The sequence below is a fragment of the Leucopleurus acutus genome (assembly GCF_964270905.1).
Source record: "Leucopleurus acutus genome assembly, chromosome: 19".
Lineage (NCBI taxonomy): Eukaryota > Metazoa > Chordata > Mammalia > Artiodactyla > Delphinidae > Leucopleurus > Leucopleurus acutus.
The window spans coordinates 16,787,492-16,812,761 of NC_139161.1; the positions used below are offsets into that span (position 1 = coordinate 16,787,492).

The following is a 25,270-nucleotide window of genomic DNA, read 5'->3' on the forward strand; positions in this document are numbered from 1 at the left end:
TCAGTGATAAGTGGGGCTTTCCAGCCCCTTTTATCCTGTTTACAATACACTGGCTCTCCTCGGACCAAACCCTGCTCCCCCGACCTTGCTCCTGGCTGTTATGGCTACATGAGACAATTTGCTGATGGACTCTCTGTGGAGGGCAGCTTCCCTGGAGACCTCTCCCCACCTCCCACAGCACCCGGGGCAACATCTCCTCCACCTGGTGGGTCCTGGAAGGGGCCCCAGATGCTTGTTGTGCTCAGCTCATTGCAGCCTCTGAATTCAGAAATGTCATCCTTTCTGTCTGCTCAGCTTTAATCGAAGGGGTTAGGGAGAAAACCCAGAGGCGGTGAGATTATGTTTCTCCGGCTTTGGGGGTGGGGGTGACTAGGGTTTTGTTGCTGTCCAAAGCAGAAACCATCAGAGGTGTTTTATTTATCTGTGCAAGGACCTCGGAGTCAAAAAGGCAGGATGACAGAGCAGCTACCTGGAGGGCGGTGTGTGACTGCAGCCTGGACCTTGTTCCCCTCACCCACAGTCAGCTTAGGCAAGCAAGTTAATCTCTGAAGCTCAGGATGCTTGTCTAGGAAACCAGGATGGTGATGCCTGTCCTGCCTCTGACCAGGTGGTTATGAGCACAGGATGAGAAACTGTTGTGAAATCGCTTAAAGAGGAGACATTTTGTTTAGCGCTCTGCACTGATTTCAAGTGACAAGGCTTTCAATAAGAATGGCTATTCTGATGCAGGCAGTTTTTTTTTTTTTTTTGCGGTACGCGGGCCTCTCACTGCTGTGGCCTCTCCCGTCGCGGAGCACAAGCTCCGGACGCGCAGGCTCAGCGGCCATGGCTCACGGGCCCAGCTGCTCCGCGGCATGTGGGTTCCTCCCGAACCAGGACACGAACCCGTGCCCCCTGCATCGGCAGGCAGACTCTCAACCACTGCGCCACCAGGGAAGCCCTGCAGGCAGTTTTTAATTGCCTAAAAGTCAACTTTCAAATAATTCTGGGCAGGCAGGTGGAATACTTAGGAGAGTGAGTTGATTAAATGGAGTCCATTTCAAGGCAACAAGATATTTAACAAGCACCTACCTTATACCAGTCACTGAGCTGGATGCTAGGAAGATACAGGGATGAAAGACACACCTCCTGCCCTTGGGTGGACAGAGAATTGGGATACTTGTGATAAGTGCTGAGAAGGGGCACCAGGTGCCAGAGGAGCACAGGGGAGGAGCTCAGATCCAGCCTCAGTGTCAGAGGCCCTCCCCAAGGGAGGTGAAACCAGACCTGAGACTTGAATGAGTTCATCAGGCTTGAGGCAGAGGGAAGGGTGTTTGAAGCACAGGGAACAGTGCATGCAAAGGCCAGAGGACACAAAGGCCCTTGAGAGAAGAACTCCAATTACTCTAGTTAGGATGGGGGAAGTGGCCAGAGATGTGGCCAGTAAGGAGAGCTCTGTCTGCCAAGATAAGAATTTGTTACCGTGTTCTTTAGGCACCAGGGAGCTATCAAAAGGCTCAACATTGAAGAGAATGATTGGAAAGGGGAGGGAGTGGTTGAGGAATGATGAGGGCCTCTCTCTCAGGTTTGGTAGGGGAAGGGGGACATATTCACAGCTGGCACCAATTGTGCAAGGTGCTGCACGAGCATTGACACAGGTGGGATAGACAATAGGGGGAGGGGGGCTTAGGAGGCAACAGAATCAGAAGGTGCACTGGGAGGGCAGTAGACACCAGGGCAGGGGCAGTATAGGGAGCAGTGATGGTTTGGTAGAAAGGATAACAGAATTGTTCTATTCCATCTGATTGAGTTGACCAGAGAGACACAACAGATTAATGGCTTCAGAGAGAAAAATTAAGTTCCTCAAAAATCAAAAATACTCTTCATCAAAAATCAAAAATACTCTTCAGGGGCTTCCCTGGTGGCGCAGTGGTTGAGAGTCCGCCTGCCGATTCAGGGGACACGGGTTCGTGACCCGGTGTGGGAAGATCCCACATGCCGCGGAGCGGCTGGGCCCGTGAGCCACGGCTACTGAGCCTGTGCTCTGGAGCCCGTGAGCCACAGCTGCTGAGCCCACATGCCACGGCTGCTGAAGCCTGCGTGCCTGGAGCCCATGCTCCGCAGCAGGAGAGGCCAACGCAATGAGAGGCCCGTGCACCGCAGTGAGGAGTAGTGCCCGCTCGCCACAACTAGAGAAAGCCTGTGTGCAGCAGCGAAGACCCAACGCAGCCAAAAATAAAAATAAATAAATTTTAAAAAATGCTCTTCAGAGTATTGAAGTTTATCATACCACAAAGGGAAGAAACAGGCAGAATATGGATTAGTTTACCAAATCCTGGAACAGTAGAACTTTGGGACACCTCTTAAAGTTCAGATAAAAGGAGAGGGCATAAAGTCATCATATTGATTTTCCTGAAATCAGTGGAAACTTGATTCCATTACCCAAGGCTCAAAGCCCTCCAGATGTTCCACAAGGTGGAGGCAAAGCATCTTTCCTGTTTGTGTATATTCCTCTACTGCAGAAACCCTCTGCTCTAGCCAAGAGGAACCACACAGACTGCCTGGGACTACCTACAGCTTCTGAAAATTTCTCTCTCTGCTTGCCAAGAACTCCCTGTGCCCTGCATCTCCATACATCTTAATCTTTCTTGTACTTCAAGGTTTAGCTGAAATCTCATCTCTTCTGGAAAGCCTTCCTTCATCACCAAATTGAAAGGGATCTCTTCCTTCCCTATGTTATGACAGAAACTAATTGTCTTTACTACTCATTACACATTCATACATTGTCTTGCACTGTTACCTTTTCATAATCCCTGTACCCTGTCTCTCTAACTAGCTGATAAGCTTTTTGAGGTCGGGTATCTATTGCTGCAAAATGAACTACCCCAAAATTTAGTGGCTTAAAATATCACCCACTTTACTGTATCTCCTGACTTCCTGGACAGGAATTCAGGCACAGGCTCAGTTGGGCAATTCTTTTGTTCCATGTGGAGTCTACAGAGGTCACTTGGTGGGAGTCAGCTGACGGACAGACTAGTATTGAGGGTACAAGATGGCTTCACTTACAAGTCTGGTGCCTTGGCTGGAAGAGTGGGCTCAGCTAGGCATGTTGACTAGAACACATATAGACATGGCTTTTCCAGCATGATGGCTTCAAGGTAGTCAAACTTCTTCCAAGGTGACTCAGGATCACCAGAGTGAGTGCTCCTTTAGAGGGCTGAGTAGAAGCTGCAAGGCTTCTTATGACTTGGCCTTGGAAACCCTAATATTTCACTCTTGCTACATTCCGTTGCTCAAGCAATCACTAAGGCCAGCTCAGATTAAAAAAGAATGGAATTAGTCTCCACCTTTTAATCGGAACAGTAGCAAAGAATACAAATCCATCTTTATTCTACCACACAAGATTGTCCTAAGACCTAGGCAAGCCAAGTCCCTGGCTCAGGTCCCGGGCCTCAGGGTGTCCCACGCTTTGGAGTGCTATTTTAAATTTTTTCTAAGTCCTCCTTAAGTGGCTGGGATCATTCTAGTCTGTTTCTCTAGGGCTGTATCTTACTTCTATTCCTCCCCGCCCCCCGGGTATCTGTGCCTGGTAATAGCAGGTACTCATTAATAAATATTAGAATAAGTGAAAAAATAATGTTAGGGAAAGAAGGTACATGGGTGGACAGTCCCTTGGGGCACAAAACTGGGTGGGATCCAGGATACAGGAAAATAGAAGCATCAACTTGTCAAAGGAAGAGGAACATCTCCTCCCTTGGGAGGAATGGTAGATAAGCCTGGGAGGATGGAAACGGATTAGGTCTACGTGGAGAGCCAAGTGTCCAAATCCTTCAAGTCCTAACTCAAAAGCCACCTCCTACATTGTCTTTCCTGAATCTCTCACTGGAGCCGACTCCAGCTCACTCAACCTCTTCAGACTTTCTACCTTGTAGATGTTTATTTGTACACACATCTTATTTCCTTTCCTATACCAAGACCTCTTTGAGGGCAAGAAGAACCGGTTTCCTCCACAGAACATGTGATACATGGTAACCACTCATTCACTCTGGGTTTATTAGACGGATAAATGGGGTGGGGGACGAGACAGGAGATGCTTGCACCAGAGACTCCAGCGAAGAGTGAAATCTTCAGACCCACAACAAACAGTTTGAAGCGAAGCCAAGCAGGAATCTTCCCACACTTCCTCCCGCAAATATGAACTGCTGTCCTCTGGTCTCCAAACTTGCTCTGAGGACCCCACGTCGGTACCTTACGACTGCCCTTACCAATGCCTGACTCAATGCTGGAGACGGCCTCCGGCCAAAACATAGGCTTCCTCGTCCCCCATCTGAGGCAGAACCTCTGACTACACTTAGCCTTCTTCTCCAGGCCCCTTTACTCGTTTCCCTTCCCCTTTCTCGCAGTCACCACCAGTAGGGCGCGCGTTGGGGCAGCCCTAGCCGGCAGGGAAGGGAGGGTCCTGAGACCGGAAGCCGGAAGCCGGAAGTGGGGCTGTGAGTACGTGTTCTGTGGAAGCCAGCGCGGTACCCGGTGGGGCCGGCAACATGGAGCCGCTGTACCAGCAAACGCACAAGTGAGGGACGAGTCGGGCACGGGCTGGGGCAAAGCCAGGCTGGGCGAGGCCCGCCCCCTGGCTGGGGCCTCGGGCGTCCGCCGGTATGGAGGCCGAGTCCTTCCGTCCGGGCGCTGCAGGGGGGAGCAGCTCGGAAGTGCTCAGTCTTTGGCGGGATGCCCAGGTAGCGGAGGCCGGAGGGTCCGACCTGGTGCCCGAGGACATTGGGCCGAATGCCTCCGGGGACCTTGGAGGCCATGACTGCCCGCTGGGTAGACTAGGTGAAGGGGAAGTCGCACTTTGTCCAGCACCTACCAACTCTATGGTCCGATTTGGTAGAGCTGGTGCGGACTCAGGGCCCCGGCACAGAGGAGTTTACTAGTTGGAGAGTCAGGACGTGTGCGAAAAAAGGTCTAATGTGTGGCACAATGAGGTGGAAGGTAAATGAGCAGTACCAGCAGGATCTCCTTAAGTAATTTAGAAGGATCCATCACTGGGATAAGGTCGTCAGAAAAAGTTTAATTAATAGCTCACAGCTCCTAAGTGATGTTAGTCCCTACTCTTTATTGACTCAAAACTTGTTGCTTCTACACTGTGATTTTTTTTCTTTTATTCTGATTTTGGTTTATACTAAAGGCTGTATTTTTATAATACAAAGAAATTGCTCAGATAGCATTCAGTATTATACGGTACTTGTTATTCATATCTGGTTACAGGTTACCTTTAAGGAAGTTGAATTTTGGTTTAGCTTCTCATAACTTAAATTCCTTGGTAGTGTCCTTTATTCATATTGGCCTGCATTTTTGGAACTTGCTGAAATGTGTAATAAAATAAGATCATACCTATCGTATTTGGGGGGATGATTTATCTTTCATTGTGGTCAGACATGCATTAACGTAAAAATTTACCATTTTAAAGTTAACCATTTAATTTTTAATTGTTACCAGTATCATTTAGTTTGCCATTTAAAATTATAATCATTTCTTTTTTTATATTTTATTTATGTATGTATGTATGGCTGCATTGGGTCCTCGTTGCTGCACACGGGCTTTCTCTAGTTGTGGTGAGTGGGGGCTACTCTTCGTTGTGGTGTGCGGGCTTCTCCTTGCGGTGGCTTCTTTTTGTTGCGGAGCTCGGGCTTTAGGCGTGCGGGCTTCAGTAGTTGTGGCACACGGGCTCAGTAGTTGTGGCACATGGGCTTAGTTGTTCTGCAGCATGTGGGATCTTCCCCAACCAAGGCTCAAACCCGTGTCCCCTGCATTGGCAGGCGGATTCTTAACCACTGCGCCACCAGGGAAGTCCCTATAATCATTTCTAAGTGTACAGTTCAGTGACATCAAGTACATTCACAGTGTCTTGTAACCATCAACATTATCCATTTCAAGAACTTTTTCATTATCCCAATCAGAAACTCATGTACCCATTAAGCAGTACCTCCCCATTCTTCCCCAAGCCCCTGGTAACCTGTTCTGCTTTCTGTTTCTGAATTTGCCAATTCTATATATCTCATATAAGTTGAATAATATAATATTTGGCTTATTTTACTTAGCATAATGTTTCCAAGGTTCACGTATGTCATAGCATGTATTAGAACATCGTTCCTTTTTATGGCTGAATAATATTCTTTTGTGGATACACACATGCACACACACACACACACACACACACACCACGTTTCATTATCCATTCATCTATTGATGGACACTTGGGTTGTTTCCACCTTCTGGCTGTTGTGAATAATACTGCTGAGAACATTGGTGTACAAATATCTGTTTGAGTCTCTGTTTTCCATTTTTTTGGAGTGTATGCCTATACCTATCCTATTCTAACAACTTTCAAATATATGCTGTAGTTTTGTGCTGATGAAAACACTTAAAATCGCACCTCCAGGGCCTGGGAAAGAAAGAAAATGGGGACCCACCTCTTTAATGAATTCACAACAAAAGCAATACTTTGGAGCATTAGAATAAGAGGAAGATGATCCAGTTATTGTTTCATTTTCTAAGTTTATGTTTCATTAAGTTACTGTTTCATTTTCTACTTTTCTTTCTTTTTACTTGATTAAGTGTTTGGTTTGGGTGGGTGAAAAGGTAGAGCCTACTTTGTAATAGTATTGAAATGACAGAATTGGTCTTACACTTTTATTCTCATATAAAAATTATAGGAAGGAATTTTAAAAACTAGATCTGAGAGTCAGTTGGAAAAGGAATGAAACAGGAAATTATGCTCATGTTACTAAGAAAGGGCAGATCTTTTACAATAATAAGGCTCAATGGACTGAGGTGCTTTGAAGTTGATCTGTGATGTACAGTCTCATCTGGTTAGTTAATTTGGTTAAAGGATGTTGCTAAGGAGGCCGCGACCCAGTTTATTTTTAAGAATAATTTTGTTCACAGAGTCTCAGACTACCTGTTATCATTGCAGCAGGTAGCTGATCACATAGTAAACTAGGAAGCTCAATTCTATGTAAACTTAGAGGAGCAATACTCAACGGTGTCCCAAACAAGATTTGTGGAGTGTAGCTGAACTACTTACCTCTGCAGGCCTCCAGTGATTTACCCTCAAACTCTGGAGACCCTTAGAGTCTATAGCAGAGCTTGCCAACTTTTTCTGTCAAGAGCCAGATAGTAAATATTTCAGGCCTTACAGACCGTACGGCCTCTGTAGCAGCTGTTCAACGCTGCTATTATAGTGGGCAAGCAGCTGTAAGACAATATGTAAACAAATGGATGTGACTGTATTCCAATAAAACTTTATTACAAAAACAGACAAGGGGCAAGATCTGGCCAACCACTGCTAGGCCTTCTACTATGCAGTCGTTCATGCATTCATTTATTTAGCACCTGCTTTGTGTCAGGCACCATTCCCAGTGCTAACTGTACAGCCCTGCCCTTAGGGAGTTTACCTTGTTTCACGCTGCAGTATATTCTGATCTGCCTTCTTTCCCCTCAAGGACTGAACCAGGACTGGGGATTCTGGTTCTAGACCTCTTCACCTTGTTTTCCTCATCTGTAAAATGAAGGTTTTGGGCTGATTAAACTGTAAGGCTCCTTTCAGCTCCATAATACTGGTGATTGAGTGTCTTTAAAAGGAAACACACAGAATCCTGTGCGCATCAGCAGTTAACTTTTGCAGTTGCAGAAATTAGTGATTGCAGCTGAATTGACACAACAGTAACTGAAAGTATTAATTTTACTGGAACTTTGAACCCAATATATAGTTATCTCTTGCCACGTCCCTGAAAGTACATTGAAATTAGATCAACATTTTAAAGTGTGTATCTTGAAAACTCCTGAACTACCTGAACAATGAATGAAAAGAAAAAAGATGAAAAACAGGTTAAACATTTTGCACTTAAATAATACTGTGTTAGGATGAACTTTATAGAGGAGCTAATAGCCAGACTTCTATTTTTGAGATCCCAGTGCTTGGAAAGGTGCCCATATTTGTCCAGGATCATTCAGTGCCCTGGACCTTATTATCACTAGAGATTCTGATTCAATAGGTTTGGAGCACAAGAAGCTCTATTTTTAACAAGCTCTCCAGGTGATTTTGATGAACAGCTGGGTTTAAAGACTGCTACCTTATCTCAAAAACAGCTTTTCCTTTTTTTGATTTTCCCTTCTGATGAGAGGCTAAATATAGTAGAGGCAAAGTGGGTGAGTGAAAATGCCCAGATGGTTCCCACTACTTTTAAGCAAAGCTGAGTAAAAACAACAAACTTCTGTATGGTGCTGTATGGGTTACACAGCAGCTCCATATTGCATTTGGATCTACGCTTTAAATAATTATGATTATCAGTACCCCGTTTTACAGTTGAGAACACCGAGGCACGAAGGAATTAAATGACTTGTTCAGTGTCCCTCAGCTACTGCACAGTGGCACTAGAACGTCAGCTCAGATCTTTTTACTCCAAAAGCCTGTTTCCTGCTCAAGTTGGTCAGAGGCAGCATGGGTGCAAAGTGGGTGTATATGATGGGGGTGGGGTAGTTCCATGGACCTTTAAAAAACAATTCTGTTTTTAAATTCTTCCTAGATCTTCTACAGACTTTTTTTGTTTTTTTGTTTTTTTTTAAATCAGCAACAGTGACCCTTGCTTATTTGCTACTAGGTCTCTGCTTGGTTATGTTTTCACCCATGCCCACCATGGACCCCATGCTAGGCAGGGCTAGGACTTCTGATTTCTAGTGTCCACACTCCCAAGTCATGCTTGTGTAGCAGCTGTTTCGTATTGGCTTCAAATGTGTGTCCGAATTCCCAGTTCAGTATAAAACAGATCTGCCGCTCGGCACGGCAGTTCCCACCATGCCATTCATGCTTACTTTGTTGTTTTGCATTTATTTCCTCTCGGGCATGACATGTAGAGATTGTATCGCTTTATTGGCTCTAACTTTTTCAGTTCATTCAAAGCAAATAGAGATTGGATGGAAAAAGTCAGTAACGTTTCCCTGCAATTTAAAGTTTATCCATTGTAGCTTAGAAAACAGTAAAAGCCAGCTGAAGAGTGGTTATAGGGTTTTGTGGGTATGGGCATCATCTCCTGCTGTCATCGTAGAATTTCGGAATTGAAAGTGACTGGCAAGATCTTCCATTCCAACTCACTTTGGTCGGGAAGACCCTTTATACAACTCAAGGTAGTTCATGTATTCTGTGTTTAAACATGCCGGAGCTCTTTTTTTTTCCCTCTTCTTGAAGAGAGAGTTTGTAATTGTTCTCATTTTTCCCAGGGTTGAGCTGAAATCTGTCATCTTGAAATTTGTACCTTTTGGTTCTGGGTCTCCCTTAAGGAGCAGCAACAGAGAACAAGCCCACTCCTCTTTCTGTATGTCATCTCCAGATACTTGAAGAGCCCCAGCTGCCCCATTTTAGTTTAGTTTTTTCTTTTCTTTTCTCAGACGATCATTATCACTAGCTCTTTTGACCATTTCTCTTCATAACTTGACTTCTAAACTCTTTTCCAGCCGTCCTGTTCATCTTCCATTGGGAGAAACCTTTAATTGGTAGGGTTCCTTTAGCAGATGGCTCCCAAGGTTGAATGCCAGTCTATATTGTGCATTTGACTTTTTTTTTTAACCTCAAGTCAAAATGTGTGGGTTTTTTTCTTTAACATCTTTATTGGAGTATAATTGCTTTACAGTGATGTGTTAGTTTCTGCTTTATAATAAAGTGAATCAGCTATACATATACATATATCCCCATATCTCCTCCCTCTTGCATCTCCCTCCCACCCTCCCTATCCCACCCCTCTAGGTGGTCACAAAGCACCGAGCTGATCTCCCTGTGCTATGTGGCTGCTTCCCACTAGCTATCTGTTTTACACAAAATGTGTTTTATCCCTGACAAATTCATCTTACTACTTTAGCCTAAATGAAAAATGTTAATATTTATTTTGTGGTACAATATCCTAAGCACTCACTAGAGCACAGAATCATGTGCAAATTTCATAATCAAACATTGATTTTTAAAAATTAATTAATTACTTATTTTTGGCTGTGTTGGGTCTTCGTTTCTGTGCGAGGGCTTTCTCTAGTTGCGGCGTGCAGGGGCCACTCTTCATCGTGGTGCGTGGGCCTCTCACTGTCATGGCCTCTCCCGTTGCGGAGCACAGGCTCCAGACGCGCAGGCTCAGTAGCTGTGGCTCACGGGCCCAGCTGCTCTGCGGCATGTGGGATCCTCCCAGACCAGGGCCCGAACCCGTGTCCCCTGCATTGGCAGGCAGACTCTCAACTACTGTGCCACCAGGGAAGCCCTCAAACGTTGATTTTTAAAAAACACTGAGCAAAACACAGCGCCAAAGGCAGTCCTTTGGTGGAACCTGGAAGTCTTCCCAGGATCCCTTGGGGACCATGGTTTTGCCTGCTATGAGTCCCTCATCCTTAAAGTTTAAAATATTTGTCAATCTAATGGGAGAAATATGATGTCATTGTTTATTATTTTTTAAAATAAATTTATTTATTTTGTTTATTTTTGATGGTGTTGGGTCTTTGTTGCCACGCGTGGGTTTTTCTCTAGTTGCGCGAGAGCTACTCTTCGTTGCCGTGCACGGGTTTCTCATTGCAGTGGCTTTTCTTGTTGCAGAGCGCGGGCTTCAGTAGTTGTGGCACACGGGCTTAGTTGCTCTGTGGCATGTGGGATCTTCCTGGACCAGGGCTCGAACCCGTGTCCCCCGCATTGACAGGCGGATTCTTAACCACTGCACCACCATGATGTCATTGTTTTTAATTTGCATTTTCCTGATTACTAGAAGAGAGTCTCTTCATATATTTATTGGCCATTTGGGTTTCCTTTTCTGTCAGTTGCCCTTTGCCCATTTTAAAAATTGCTTTGTTTGACTTTTCCTATTGATTTGTAGCAGTTCCTTATACATTCTGAATACTATTCCCTTGTTACCTGCTGCAGGTATCTTCCAGTCTCTGCCTGTCTTTTTTTTTGTAAATTGTGCCTTTGGTGTAAAAAGGGTTTTGTTTTAATGTAGCCAGATCTATCAGTCTTTTCTTTTGTGGTTTGTGGGGTTTTGGGGGTAGTTTTGGTTTTTGTCTTGTTTAAGAAATCCTTCAGAAATCCTTCTGAAGTCATAATATGCACGCCTATATTTTCTTCGGAAAGTTCTAAAGCCTCACTTTTTACATTTAGGCTTTAAACCATCTTGAGTTTATCTTTGTGTACTATTACATGAGGTGTCTTTTTTCCATGTGGATAACGAGCTGAGCCATCAGCACTTATTGTAGTCCATTCTTTTCCCACTGCCATTAGAAGTTTACCTCACTGCCCACATCCAGGCCTTCAGGGAAGTCCTAGTTCTCTTTTCCATCTCAGCATTGCCATCCAGTCCTCTCTGGCTGTTTTCACGGTTGCCCTGATCCAGATGTTGGTTTCTTCAAGCTGCCTTTCTACATCTGCCTCCATATCTCCACGTACCTCCATTCTGAAGCATCCAGACTTGCCTTCCTGAAGTAGCAGGTTCTAAGAGTGATTTCCTGGTGCCTCTCAGGACCATGGGTCTTGCCCAGGAGCGCTCTGAGAGTCGTTAGAGAGCTGCTCTTGCTTCTGGGGCCATGGGTCATGTTTAGAGGCCACAGGGACACCCTGGAAAAGACTAGAGGCAAGTTCAAATGAAATTTGGGCTCCTGGCTCACATTGGTAAATTTGGGGTCACAGTTTGTGGTGCTCACGGTGGAGGATGGTTGCTGACCTTTCCCTCAAGGGTTGGTGATGATGGAAGAGTTCACAGGTCCCTCTCATGTGGCTCTCACGTGGAGAGACCAGAGGCACCAGGAGGCGGTTGTTAGAGTAGGATAAACAGTATCCCCAGGACTGATCACAGAGGACAGCTTGGAAGGGCTCAGCGGGTAGGTGACCTTGCCCAGTCCCCGGGGAGCCTCCAGAAGATGCTCTGGGGCCTGATGTCCGGGACCCTGCCAGAGGTTCTGGGTGCAGTGTTGGCGTTTCCAAGTGAGATGACAGTCTCCTCATATTGCCAGGGAAAGATGTTGACCAAACAGGAGATCCGTATCTTTCAGGGCCTTCCTCTAATGGTTTCCTCCAGCTAATCCCTCATCCCCTTCTTCCCTCTGACCCCAACCCTCAGGCAGGCCAGCCTGCTGGTAACGCATGTGATGTGCCTTGCAGGCCTTTTTGCATGTCATTTTCTCCACATCTTCCTTCACCAAATTACGTCTGTCTTCTTCAAATGATGTTGAGAACTCCCTTCACCCCCAGAGCTTCCCCAGCTCACTCTTCTGTTCCTTGCCTTTGCTTAGCACTGCTGCGCCTAGCTCCTCAGCTTTCTTTTTGTTTACACTTCTATGTGTTAGTGTTCTCTTAAATCTTCTTGGGACTTTACATGTCTATCTGGCCTGTCCTTCCTAATTACACTGTTTCTCAAGGACAAGGATTATATCTCTCTTGCCCTTTGACTCTCCCTAGTACAGACCAGTGCTCAGCACATTGGGTCAAAGAACAGAGAGTGGGATTGGCTGGGTCCAGATCGAGGTTTATCACTTGGTGTGTGACCTTGAACAAGTTACATAACCTTTCTGGGCTTCGGTTGTCTTATTTACAAAATGAGGATGATAATAGTACTTTCCTCATAGGGTTATTGACTTTGCAGAATGTCTCAGATGCGGTAAGCACTCACTAAATGCTGCCTGTCAGTATCATTATTAATATTAATGTTAAAACATTAGAAACCGTGCCAGAACATGTGACCTGAAGCGCCACATACAAATTTTACAGTTCAGCGATACTGTCAATTTAAATCAGTTAGATGTTGGCATTAGAAAATTTGTCTTTCCTGACCGAAGCGCTGTTGATTACTCCTGCCTCACTCATTTCCTCCCTCTTCCTTTGATAGGCAGGTCCACGAGATCCAGTCTCACATGGGACGCCTGGAGACGGCCGACAAGCAGTCTCTGCACTGTGAGTAATTAACTATGGAGACCAGAGTCCTTTCTCTGATGACACGGTGCTAATGGGCTGGGTTTCCTGACTGCGTTTCTGCCTCAGGGGCTTAATGATTCAGCCTGGAATGAGTTCTGTTGTTAGGGTGGACAGAAAAACCCTATGGCAAAGTCACTGATTTTCCTGATTGTGCCCTTTGGAATCCCACAAGTCTTATCCCCCATTACCCCTCCACTCAACCTGACATGGCCCTATGGGAATGGAAGTCCTTTCCTCCATCTGTCTTAATCTCATTACCTAGTCTGTAGAGGAATGTGGTCCATAAAAATTCAGAGATGTTTAACTGGAATTGGCCATTTCTTCTGAGCTGAGAACTGTGGCTTTTTAGGCGGATTATTCAGAAACGATGAGCAGTATTAATTGGTTTAGTTCCCACACCGTGATTTCCTTTTAGAAGAGTGCTGCTTTCTGTGTTTTCGTTTCTTCTCTGTTGTAAGAAAAGGTCATTTTTCTGAGTCGGTCACACAGGCATTGCTGATCCCCCACCCATTGCAGATGCTGTCCCCTCCTCTCACTCCTCGGCTGGCGCCGTGCCCATTTCTCCTGTTTTCTCACGTCCACTTTCTGCAGCTCCAAAAGCACCTGGTCTCTTGGTCCTGTGCCGCACCTTGTTCTGAGCCATGCTCGTTAGCTGTGGGCTCCCCTAGGAAGGTGACATTTCTGTCTCTGCTGTCGTTTCTGTTTCGGGCAGGAGGCAGTCTGGACGCCTTCTTCTGCGCAGTTCAGCTGCTTCTGTCCGTTCACTTTGTTTGCCTTCCCAGCAATCTCGTTGGTACATGATTAGAAATGGAAAAGTGGTCATTTTGACTGTTTATCGAAAGGGATAAGGTAAATGACTGTATTTATCATATCGTTACCTCTGTGGATTCTTTCCTGTTGATATTCGGTCTATTCTGGGGACTCCAACATCAGTCTGCCCATTCTTAAGGGAACTCTTCTCTATGTTTCACATACTAAATCTTTCCCTTTGCGCTTTTTTTTTTTTAACCTCATTATGTTCTGTGGGGAGTTCAGTTGGCAGTCTTTCTACGAGATATTTATAACCCATATCTGAAAATAATCTCAAATGAAAAGAGGCCTCACTTTGTATCAGAAAATATTACATTTTGCTTAAAATATTTATTTGGACAATCTTTAAATGTTCATTTTATTTTCTAAAGGCAGGAAATTTATTTCTACAGATGTATCTTCAGCTTTTTAAAAAATTGGCGTTGTTATGGCGTTAACAGCTATATATATATATTTTTTTTTTGAAACATTTACAGTCACTTACTATAATTTGAATTTTTCCCCATCATCATTAGTGTATGCATTTTTCTCCTTTTGAAATACATATTTTTGAGTTCATTTGATATAGAAAAAAGATACGTTTGATTTCTTCCAATTTAAGTTCACTGTTATTATTATTCTTCCAGCAGTTATTCTTTGACTCTGTTTGCCTTCCCAGCAATCTCCTTGGTACATGATTAGAAATGGAAAAGAGGTCATTTTGACTGTTTATCGAAAGGGATAAGGTAAATGACTGTATTTATTATTTTTCCAGTAATTATTCTTTTTTCTCTTTTGTGCAGTAGTAGAAAACGAAATCCAAGCAAGCATAGACCAGGTATTCAGCCATCTAGAGCGTCTGGAGATCTTGTCCAGCAAGGAACCTCCTAACAAAAGACAGAATGCCAAACTGTGAGTACTCTGACACCCCAGGCCTATCACAGCAGGCCTTTCTCCCAGGGGAGGCCATCACATATTCTGAAAATCCCATTTATACATTGAAAAACTGAGACTATGAAAAGATAAAGTCCCATAAAGAGCACAATTCTGTTTGAGTGGAACCCCCTCGGAGTAAAAAGCCTGTGTTGTATAACACGGGGAGTAGAGCCAATGTTTTATGATAACTGTGAATGGAGTATAACCTTTAAAAGTTGTGAATCACCATATTGTATACCTGTAACTTATATCATATTGTATATCAACTATACTTCAATTTAAAAAAAAAAAAGGAATAAAAAGCCTGTCAGGTTAGTGGCTCAGAAGCCTCATGTCTCCTTTTCTCGTTGGTGTCATTTAGAAATTTTGCCCCCAGTACTGTTTTTCTGACCAGACCCATGGCCACTTGAAACCTAATGCTACCGGGGAGTTTCAGTCTGCTCTTTGGTTCCCACTACATTCTTGGGTGGAAATATCTTGCTCTTAATCACTCCAGTCGGTGTATTTATAATGAAATACTGATCTAATGTTTGATACACCCCCATGAAATTAAAATGAAATCACCCTCACCATCTCTACCCCAGCCCCTGCTCCCAAAAGTTTTATGAAACTTCATTGATGCTTTACTCCAAAGATGCCCTTGGGCTTCTTCCAGGAGAGTGATATAACCCCTAGAAGGTCAGGAAGAGGTCATCAAACCTGCTTCCTGTCACCTGTTCCCTGTCATGCATCCAGAATCAGAGACCAGCAGATATTTAAGTATAGCTGCTGGAATCTCATGTGCTACCACCCTGCTCTAACCACAAGCTCCTTCTTTACTTTCAACATCATTGATCAAAATCAGATTATTTGTGGGGGATGGATGGCATGGAGTGGTGTAGGGGGAAGTGAGGAAATGTCTTTTTTCCTGAAGACAAAGCCTGGCTACCTCCAATCATTGCTGCTCTGGACTCCTGGAATTTAATCTCTCTGTCAATTCTAGTCGTGTCGACCAGTTAAAGTATGATGTCCAGCACCTGCGGACTGCTCTCCGAAACTTCCAGCATCAGCGATACGCAAAGGAGCAGCAGGAAAGACAGCGAGAAGAGCTTCTGTCCCGCACCTTCACCACTAATGTAAGCCAGGCTCCTGGGTGGGATCTGCGGGAACTCGACAGCTTGTGGGAGCTGCAGCTCAGGGCTCTGAGCGGCGGTCTTTTAGGGGGTGTCTGAAGCAGACTGATCGGACAGGAGGAGAGCAACCGGAAGTGATGGCAGACTTTGTGCATTGCCACAGAGACTAGACCTAAGCAGGGAATCTCTTTCTCTGTCACAAAAACCTGAAGAGGAAGCAGTTAAATTGAGGGAACGAGCAAAGGTGAAAATTACCTGGTTTGACTGGTCCGATGCAGAGAGGTGGACATTCACATGGTGGAAATGTTTTCCTGATCAGATCGAGACAGATGATTAGAACTTAGGCTGTTTGCAGTGAGGGCAGCGTTTCAAAGCTGCCTTCAGGCAGTTGCCATTGCGGGGGCGGGGGGGGGGGGGGTTGTGGTGTGTGTGTGGTTCCAGTGTCAGATGCATTAAAATGTTTTTGCCCCTAGTCTGAGCGGCAGTTTGGAGGGATTTGTTAACAGATATTTCATTTTAGCGGGATTGCTTGACTCGAGCCTGTTTGAAAGTGGCCTCTTGGTTTGCACGTTGGATTTCTTAGGACACCCTTGTCCGTGTCCTTTGGTCTCAAGAGGATCATTTCCCACACATGGCTGTAGAACATACTGGCCTTTGTCGTGTCCTGCATAGTGTATTCCACCAAATTAGGTGGGTCTTGGTGTGTGGCGGGGGGGGGGGGGGGGGGGGGGGGTGGGGGGGGTGTGTGGAGTTGCTTGTTTGTTTTTACAGAGAGTTTCATTTTCTAAAGAGATCTTAGCTTTCTAAGCCTATCATCAGAATTCAGATCAGCTCCCACTTTGCAGATGTTTAACTCTCTTTGTTGTGTCCACACTTGGAATAATGTCCCCAGGTGCTTCAGAATGTGCCTATGTAGTTTGGTTTCTCTAGCGCAAGCAGTCAGGTAACCGTGATTAACACTTCAGAAGTTCAATGAACATGTGTTGGTGGTATAATGGTAAGCAGAGCTGCCTTTCAAAAGAGTAGAGAACTGTACAACACACGAAAAGGTGGTGGCATTGGTTATTCCAGCCTTTTTAGGCCATGGATGATGGCTCAGAATTATTTTGTTTGTTACCAGCCTAGTGTGATGCTGTGCATACACTGGGCCCTTAATAAAAACTGATTGGCCGAATGAACTTCTTCCTGGTCTTTCTACGATCGGGAGGTATAATACATTTTTCTGAGAGATAACAGCCCATCAGCTATACCTTTTCAGATGGGAGGGTAAGAAAGATTTGTATATAAAAGGCATTCAATAAATACTTGTCAGATAAATGAAAAGAAGTCTCTAATTGATTCAAACACTGGAGTCTTGACCCACAGAGCATCAGCTTATGCAGAATGCTATTTAAGGTACCGAGAGTAAAGCGTGTGTAAATTAAAAACCGTGACTCCTACCTCTGAGAAACTCCCGTGTTAGGGTGGGGGGACGTATACCTGAATGAAAAATGATTGTGAACTTGAGCAGCCAAGAAAAGGTGCTTTAACCTCTTCATGATGATGGAAAGTGGTAAAAGTGGCACCGCTTGGCCGAAGAGTTTGTAATGGTCAGGAGGCGGGAGAGAAGACAGTGCTGTCGCTGGTCGTGCCCTGCTTCTGTGTCCTTCCCACTTGCCGTGTAAAAGTGGAGCCCTGGGATTGGTCTTGCTTTTCTCCCTACAGGATGGTTAAGAGGGCAGGCTCTGCACCCAGCACTGGGATTCGTGCCCCGCTGGACGTCTTACCAGCTCTGCGTACTCTTGAACAAGTCATTCCACCTCTCTGGGTTTCCGTTTCTTCATCTAAAACAGGGATAATATCATAACTACTGCGTAAGGGTAGAGTGAGGATTAAGTGAGCTTAGGGTAAAGAGCATGCAGAGTGGAAAGCACTTGATCAGTATTAGTTTTTTCTCCCTTCGTTTCTTTATAGACTTTTCTTCCCTGCTCAGGTGGATAGACCCATCCTCAACACTGTTAGGCCTTTAATAGAAAACAGTCTCTTCTCTCCTTAGTCAGTCTGTCTAATTGGAGGGATAAGCTGTAGATAAAATAGCCGGAAGACAAAAGCAAACCTTTAACACTGCACTGAGGGAAAGCCAAGTAAAGGAACATTTGGAATAAGCTAGTTAGCAAGGAGTCAGAGAAAGCCTTTAGGAGAAGCCCAGCAAGGTCTTAGAAGAATAGAGTTTTTCCTAAGTTGGGGGAATGATATGGAGGCAGGGATGAACAAGACTTGTGTGGTGGAACCCACTTGCAGAGTGATAGGTCTGAGAATTCCTTTTCCTCTCAGTGAACAGAGGCCACCCCAGATCTTTGCTTTTTCTTCTCTGTTAAGTTCCTCTGATTCTTGCACCATTCCCTCTGGCTGTTTTTCCGGCGTGACCTTGGCCAGGAGGCAGAGCGGTCAGATGTGGTGGGGCCCCTGGAGCTGACCAGCAAGCAGAGTAACCAAGCGCCTGCGTTTCTTTCACAGGACTCCGACACCACCATACCAATGGATGAATCACTGCAGTTCAACTCCTCCCTCCAGAAAATTCACCACGGCATGGATGACCTCATTGGAGGCGGGCACAGTATTCTGGAGGGACTGAGGGCCCAGAGAGTGACCATGAAGGTGGGGGCCCTCTTGGGGGACAGGGAGAAGGCCTTTTGTTTTGGCTTTATCCAAAAGTGTGGGACCTGCGTTTACCTTTTGATCGCATACCCCTAAATTGTGATACTGTGATAGTGAGACAGAGCCTTTGAGTTTGGGTTCCTTTCTGTTGGAATTGAATTATTATGAGTCCAAAAGGAGCCAGATTCCCTTTGCCAGTAGGTGTTTCTGGTGTTTGCAGTGAACCATAATGTGGCATCTCTTGGTATCCAGGTCTTTTTCCATTTCCTGAACTTAATGTAAAGTGACTGCTGCTATGAGAGGAAGCAGTGATGGACTGGGAAATTCTGTTACAGAATCCGCTCTCTCAAGAAGGAAGACGCAGCTGTACTTGGCCTCTCGCTCTCTTTCGGTTTTCCTGTATGGCGCCCCCCACCCACCCCGCGCCCACCGGTGGACGGCCTTATAGCCGAGACCTCTGTACTGCAGCAGCTGAAGGGGGTCTTAGGGCTGCCTTGGTTGACTAGCAGCGGGTGCCTTCTAGAGCACAGGCTGGTGATCCCCAGTGACTCTTCACTCTCTCTTTAGCAACAGGTATTCCTAGAAGCCCTGCCCCATTGGCTGAGACTCAAAACCCCTGGGAGTGGTTTACAGAAACATTACACAGCCTCTGATGTCAGTCATGATGTTTCAGCCTCAGCCCTTTTCCTGTGTCAACCCTGATGGATAATAGGGTGTGGGCTGTGTCTGTTATCAGGGTGTGGTCCCCAGTGGACGAAGCCCTCCCAGCCACTGAGCTGTGAGAAGCAGTCACTCGGAAGCATGAGCTTTATCTTAGTTTTTGTTGGACCGTGTTGAGCCTGTCAGCTCCATGGGACTTCTGTACATTTCTGAGCAGCGCCTGCCACCTTTACCCAGGAGAAGGTCAGGCGAGCTGCGAGTGACACTTATCTCTTGCTGATGGCCGCAGCGCTTCAAATGGTCTGGAAGCGTGGTCTCTGACAGCTCCATGGGTGCCCCCCTTTCAGAACAGCCACCTGCAGTAATCTAAACTGATACATGATGGTTAATCCTCCCTTTCTTTAGAAAACTGCTGGCCTCCTTCCCATATCTCAGAAAAACAGTAAAAGCCTTTTAGGACGAGACTCACCATGTCACACTCAAGTTGACCCGCTGGGGGTCAGAGCTTATTGTTAAAGCACATGTCAGCTTCTTCCCGAAGTCTGGTGTCACTGAGGAGTCCAAGCAACTTCTGCCCCGACACTGCCCCCAGAGGTGAAGCGCCTGGAAGTCTGGTGGGCAGTCAGGGGCTGGAATGAGAGGTTTCTCATTCCGTTTCCTCTGCACGCCTACTATACCTGTCTTTTGCCTTTTGGTTCCCTCCACCTGCCTCCTACCCACTTCTGTCAGGGAAGTTTCTGCCCAAACCATTTGAAAGGAACATAGGAGGGAGCGTGAAGGAACCGGGCCTTGATTTGGGGTGGAAAATGAATAACATTTTTGAAATTTATGTTAATTTTCAAGTGATTTTCGAAGCTTGGTACTTGAACTTCACAGAGTGATGAAATAATCTGCTCTTCCAGAGCTAAGCGGAGTCTTTAGTGACAGTCTAGTTTATACCATCATTGTTATGGGAAAAACATGTCTCTGGTCTCTGGCAGAGATACAGTTTGACCTGAGAGATCTCTCTCCGTGAGGCTTGTATATCATTGTCTGGGCAGAGCGTGGGTCTTGAACTCCTGTCCGTGATGCCTGTGTTCTCACCTCTCTTGCATCTTCTCTCAGTTGCTCGTTACTGTGTTCACTTAAAAAATGGTTGCAGGACATTAGGTTAGATGCCGTCATACAGATGCAGTTGGTGATGTGTGTAAGTTAAGTTGGGGTCTGCCCAGCTTTCATTTATATTTGTTACTTCATACGAAATTGAATGTGCTTAAAAATGAAAATTAGAAAGCAGAGAGGAAGGGTGGCCTGGGTGGTTTGCGCTGTTGGTTTAGGAATAAAATACCCTTTTGTTTTGGGTGGTGGGTGGTGACATTCATATAAGGAGTTGTAGGTCCTTGGGTTGGTGTCTGCCAGTTGTGTTTCTGTGGTTCCATCTTGCCCCCTTCAAACTCTCTTATAAACGTGGACACAGACCCATACGTTGTACTCAGCAGAATCCCTGCGGTTACTGCTCTACAGAGTACACAGGCTGAGCGCAAGCATTTTAGAGCCAGGGAGCAGAGAGAAGTCTTTTGATGTTGCCTTTTTTTCAATATAAAATATTCTAATTTAAAACTTTTTTTATGGAGGTATAATGTGCATACGGTGAGGTATACAGATCTTATTTGTACAGATCATTGAATTTTGACAAATACATCCATCCGTCTTTGTAACTCACACTGCTGTCAAGGCAGAGACCGTTTTCACCACCCCTGAAAGATCCCTTGTGCCCTTTCCCAGTCAATCTACCCCTGTTCCCTCCGCCTGCCCCAGGCAACCACTGTTCTAATTGATTTCACCATTTATTAGTTTTGACTGTTGTTGAACTTAATGTAAATGTATTCACATTACGATTTTGTGTGTGACTTCTTCCTCTCAGGAACGTTTTCCAGGCTCATTCATATTGTTACATGGTGTAATCAGGTTCTTTTTATTGCCCAGCAGTATCCCGTTGTGCACAGAACACACATTGTTAATCCATCCTCTGGTTGATATATACCTGGATTGTTTCCAGTCTGGGGACATTCTTCTCTTTTCTTCTAGAAGCTTTATTATAGTTTTAGCGTTTTTGTTTAATTCTACGAACGAATTAATTTTTGTGTATAATATGAATCAAAGGTCTTTTTAACACTAATATATTATATACAGACATATATGTACGTGTGTGTATGATACATACATGTGATACTCATTATACACCATTTGTTCCAGCACATTTGTGGAAGACTTTCCTTTCCCCCTTGCTTTGCTCTACAACCTTGACCAAAAGTCATTTGGCGATAGGAGCGTGATCTGTTTCTGGTGGCTGCTGCTGCTTGTATGCTTTAGGCATGACCAGGAGACTGTCTGTTGGTAAAGCCCCGTCTCATGATGGCATTCACCCATCCTTAGTAGAAGGAGTTGATCTTTGTTTTTCTTCCTCTTCTCGTCTGTCCCAGGGGACCCAGAAGAAGATCCTCGACATTGCCAATATGCTCGGCTTGTCCAACACAGTGATGCGGCTCATCGAGAAGCGAGCTTTCCAGGACAAGTACTTCATGATCGGTGGGATGCTGCTCACCTGTGTGGTCATGTTCCTTGTGGTGCAGTACCTGACCTGAGCCAGCCAGGCCCCGTGGCTGAACAACGGTCCCACGGCGTGAGAGTGTGTGTGTGTGTGAGTGTGCAAAGAGAGGGAGGCCCGGAGGCTGCCTTCTGAAATGTGTGCCCATCTTAACTGTGAAGACCACTCAGAAGTAATTGTGACCTGCAACCTGGTGGGAGTTTCAAACCTCTGTTTTTTGTGACATCTTGGAGGGGAAACTCATGCTACCAAGATGTGGTGCTTAGGAAATGAACGAAGTGTCTGTTCTCTCTCATGCTCACTGTCACTCTCACTGGGGGAGGAAGTGATGCAAGGGTAAGGGAGGACCAGGGAGAGGGGAGGAAGAGAATGGCCTTGGTGGCTTTTGTCCTCATAGCTGATGTGCACCCAGGAAGGCTTTCACAGTGAGCTTGCAGACAGGACTGTCCACTCTTTACCATCCACTGGCCTTTCTGGCTCCTAGTAGATAGTCTAGAGCAGAAGCAAAGAGAGGAGGGGAAAGAGGCCTTCTTTTCCTGCACCCACTACAGTAGGTGGGTTCACATGCTCTTGCTACTAGCCACCTTCCCCCACACCCCTCCAAAAAATAATGACATGCCAATGACTGACTGCTAATACTCGTCGTCCTTCCCCGGAAGCAGCTACCTAGAGGAAACAGAGGCATTGGCGCTGTTGCTGATAGCAAGATTTTCCACATCACGGATGTTGGGTGTTTCTCCTTTCTAAAGTAAGGCCACTGTTAACTCCCTGGGAATGGTCAGTCTTGAAACTGAAGACCCTAGTCACCGATATTTTTCCCAGTAGTTAATGGTTGGCTTTTAAGACTGCAGCCTGGCACCCGTGCCCAGGCTTTGGTGGGTGTTTGCCCCTTACCAGGTAGCTGTGAGCAAAGGTTAGTGGTTTGTCTTTTACAGTCTCATCTCTAGTTTTAGTGTCTCTAATTAATAATTGGCTCTCTTCCCTTCCTTGAAATATATTAGCAACTGCCAGCCAAGCCTCCATTCTGCCCAGCCAGTGTGGGCACATGCCTCCCTGGAGACGTCTCTGGTGTGTATGTCCTTGTAAGACTCTGTTTTCAGGGACCAGGACCTTTTTCCTTCTCGGACCAACCCTAGATTAAGGCTGTACCGGTACCCGGCGTATTGTGGAATTTATTGTAAAGCCAGTCTGTTCAAGGAGACTAATCACTGAAAGTACCAGAAAGACCTGGTTAGCCTATTTTTTCATCTGTCACAGGCCCTACCAGCCCTAGGCTCAGTATGGCAAGACATAAATAACACTCACAGTTTCCCAGAGGAACTGTAAACCTGGTCAGTATTAACACCACCTTTGACTGTCTTGCCCTACCTACTTCCCGTCTTTGTTTCTTGTCATTTGGACTATCTTCTGTCATCTTTCTCTTTTCTGTGTGTTTTCTCTTCCACCTTCCTTCTTTACCACCCCCCCCCCACCTGTTTCTGTAGCAGTATTGATCTTTGTAGGTACATCTGTGGCATAGATCCCTTTTGGGGGAATGATTCTTAATTGTCACAGGTTTTGTTTTTTTGGGTTTTTTTTGCTGTACGCGGGCCTCTCACTGCTGTGGCCTCTCCCGTTGCGGAGCACAGGCTCCGGACGCGCAGGCTCAGCGGCCATGGCTCACGGGCCCAGCCGTTCCGTGGCATGTGGGATCCTCCCGGACCGGGGCACGAACCCATGTCCCCGGCATCGGCAGGAGGACTCTCAACCACTGCGCCACCAGGGAAGCCCTGTCACAGATTTTTAACATGAGTTTCCTGGGTACTGATTTCACACTTTTGGTAGGATCTCTGTTGCTCTTACTTGTCTGGGCTAAACAGGGGCCCTGGGTTTCCAAGGAAAGGGGAATCTTTGATCCCTTCATAAAAGGATTGAAGGCTCTGCCAGAGTGAAAACATTGGCCTGGTGGATGGACAGAGGGGTGGAAGCATCTTCAGACCTAGCTCTGACTTTGGGGAGGCCCAGTTGGAAATTTCCATCATACCCAGCACCCCTGCCATCCCAGGGACCCAGCACAGGTCTCCTAGCAGTGCATGAAATGGGTTTTTAAACTGCACAGACTTGGCTCTGAGCCTGGGCACCTGAGGATCCTGCCAGACAGTGCACTTTGGAAGAAGATGTACAAGGAGCAGCTAAGCCATTTGGACTTGAACTCTGGGGAGGCAGAAACTCCCCCCACCCTCTGCCCTCTGTTGGCTGATGTGACACCTATTTGTAATGTACACCAGTCTGTTTCCACACTTGCCTTTCTAGTGATTGTTGGCCTCGATGAACCAGAAGTAAGGCCCTCCTTCGTGCTGCACCTTCAGAGCCATTCTCCCTACTTTGTAATAAAAATAGAGGGGGCAGTTCGTGGGTCTTCACCACCCGGAGCTAAGGAACAGCAGCCACAGTATGTCTGGAGACCCTGGGGCACCTCGTGTCATCGTGTGCTTGCCCTTCCCTGTCACACATTGGCTTTCAATGCTCTGTGAGCAACACACTTTTTTGTCTCCACAGCCCTCAAGAGTGTAGGGCAGGGTCTCCAGGCCAGGGAAGGAGCACCCTCTAGTGGAGTTGGGGTGAATTCTCAGGTGCAAGAATCTCCAGGAGCCGCCTCTGCGACCTTGTACAGGATTTTGGTGTACCTATTGGGGTTTAAGACAGGTGGGTTGTCAAGGAACTTGGAGAGTCTTCATTCCGTGGATGTGTACTCCAGGTGTGATAACCTTAAGAAAAGCCGAACTCCACGACCAAGTAAGTAGGAGAGTCTTCATTTTATAGAAAGCTTAGCTGCTGGGATTTTTCCTGTCCTTTGCCCTGATGAGTTTAAATGGGTTTGATTTGCAAATTTGGCTTTACACTCATTGTTTTTGAAACACATCAGTTGAATAAAGTTGCTGTTTATTTTATTTAGAAAATTACATTTTGTAAAGGAATTTTGACATTCATCGTCATAACCAATGACCCTTTTTTTCTCTCAGGCCAGAGATTCTGAAACACTGTTCCGAGATGAGGGGTGGGTTGGCTGCCTCAGCAGTAGCTGGGAAACTTTTTAAAAATTATGGAATCCTCCGGCCTACCCCAGACCTTCTGCATTAGAATATTTTTTAAGTCTCTAAGGTAATTCTGATGTGTGTCTTTTATTTATTTTCCACATTTATTTAGGTATTTTATATTTGGCTGTGTTGGGTCTTTGTTGCTGCACGCGGGCTTTCTCTAGTTGCGGCGAGCGAGGGCTACTCTGTTGCGGTGCACGGGCTTCTCATTGCAGTGGCTTCTCGTTGCGGAGCACGGGCTCCAGGTGCGTGGGCTTCAGTAGTTGCGGCACGAGGGTTCTATAGTTGTTGCTTGCGGGCTCTAGAGCACAGGCTTACTAGTTGTAGCATGCGGGCTTAGTTGCTCTGCAGCATGTGGGATCTTCCTGGACCAGGGCTCGAACCCTTGTCCTCTGCATTGGCAGGCAGATTCTTAACCACTGCGCCACCAGGGAAGCGGTAGACAGAGGCTTTTGTTTTTTTGCTTTTTTGGTTTTTTTGCGGTACGCGGGCCTCTCACTAT

The 25,270-nt window shown here is 45.9% G+C and overlaps 1 protein-coding gene across 4 annotated transcripts; it reads left to right on the plus strand.

Moving 5' to 3' along the window:
• Window positions 1–4,472: 4,472 nt before the first annotated feature.
• GOSR2 (golgi SNAP receptor complex member 2) lies at window positions 4,473–24,736 on the plus strand (the record flags this gene model as incomplete). Of its 4 annotated transcripts, none has more annotated exons than XM_082860717.1 (6): window positions 4,473–4,552; window positions 12,885–12,949; window positions 14,563–14,671; window positions 15,678–15,810; window positions 18,304–18,444; window positions 21,567–24,736. In XM_082860717.1, the coding sequence occupies 6 exons, from the start codon at window positions 4,524–4,526 to the stop codon at window positions 21,726–21,728; spliced, it is 639 nt and encodes a 212-aa protein (XP_082716843.1). In that variant the 3' UTR covers window positions 21,729–24,736. The 4 variants fall into 4 exon arrangements, with proteins under 4 accessions (XP_082716843.1, XP_082716846.1, XP_082716845.1 ...); XM_082860720.1 differs by having other exon boundaries at window positions 4,524–4,552; window positions 12,889–12,949; window positions 14,538–14,671; XM_082860719.1 differs by having other exon boundaries at window positions 4,525–4,552; window positions 12,889–12,949.
• Between the last annotated feature and the right edge of the window lie 534 nt (window positions 24,737–25,270).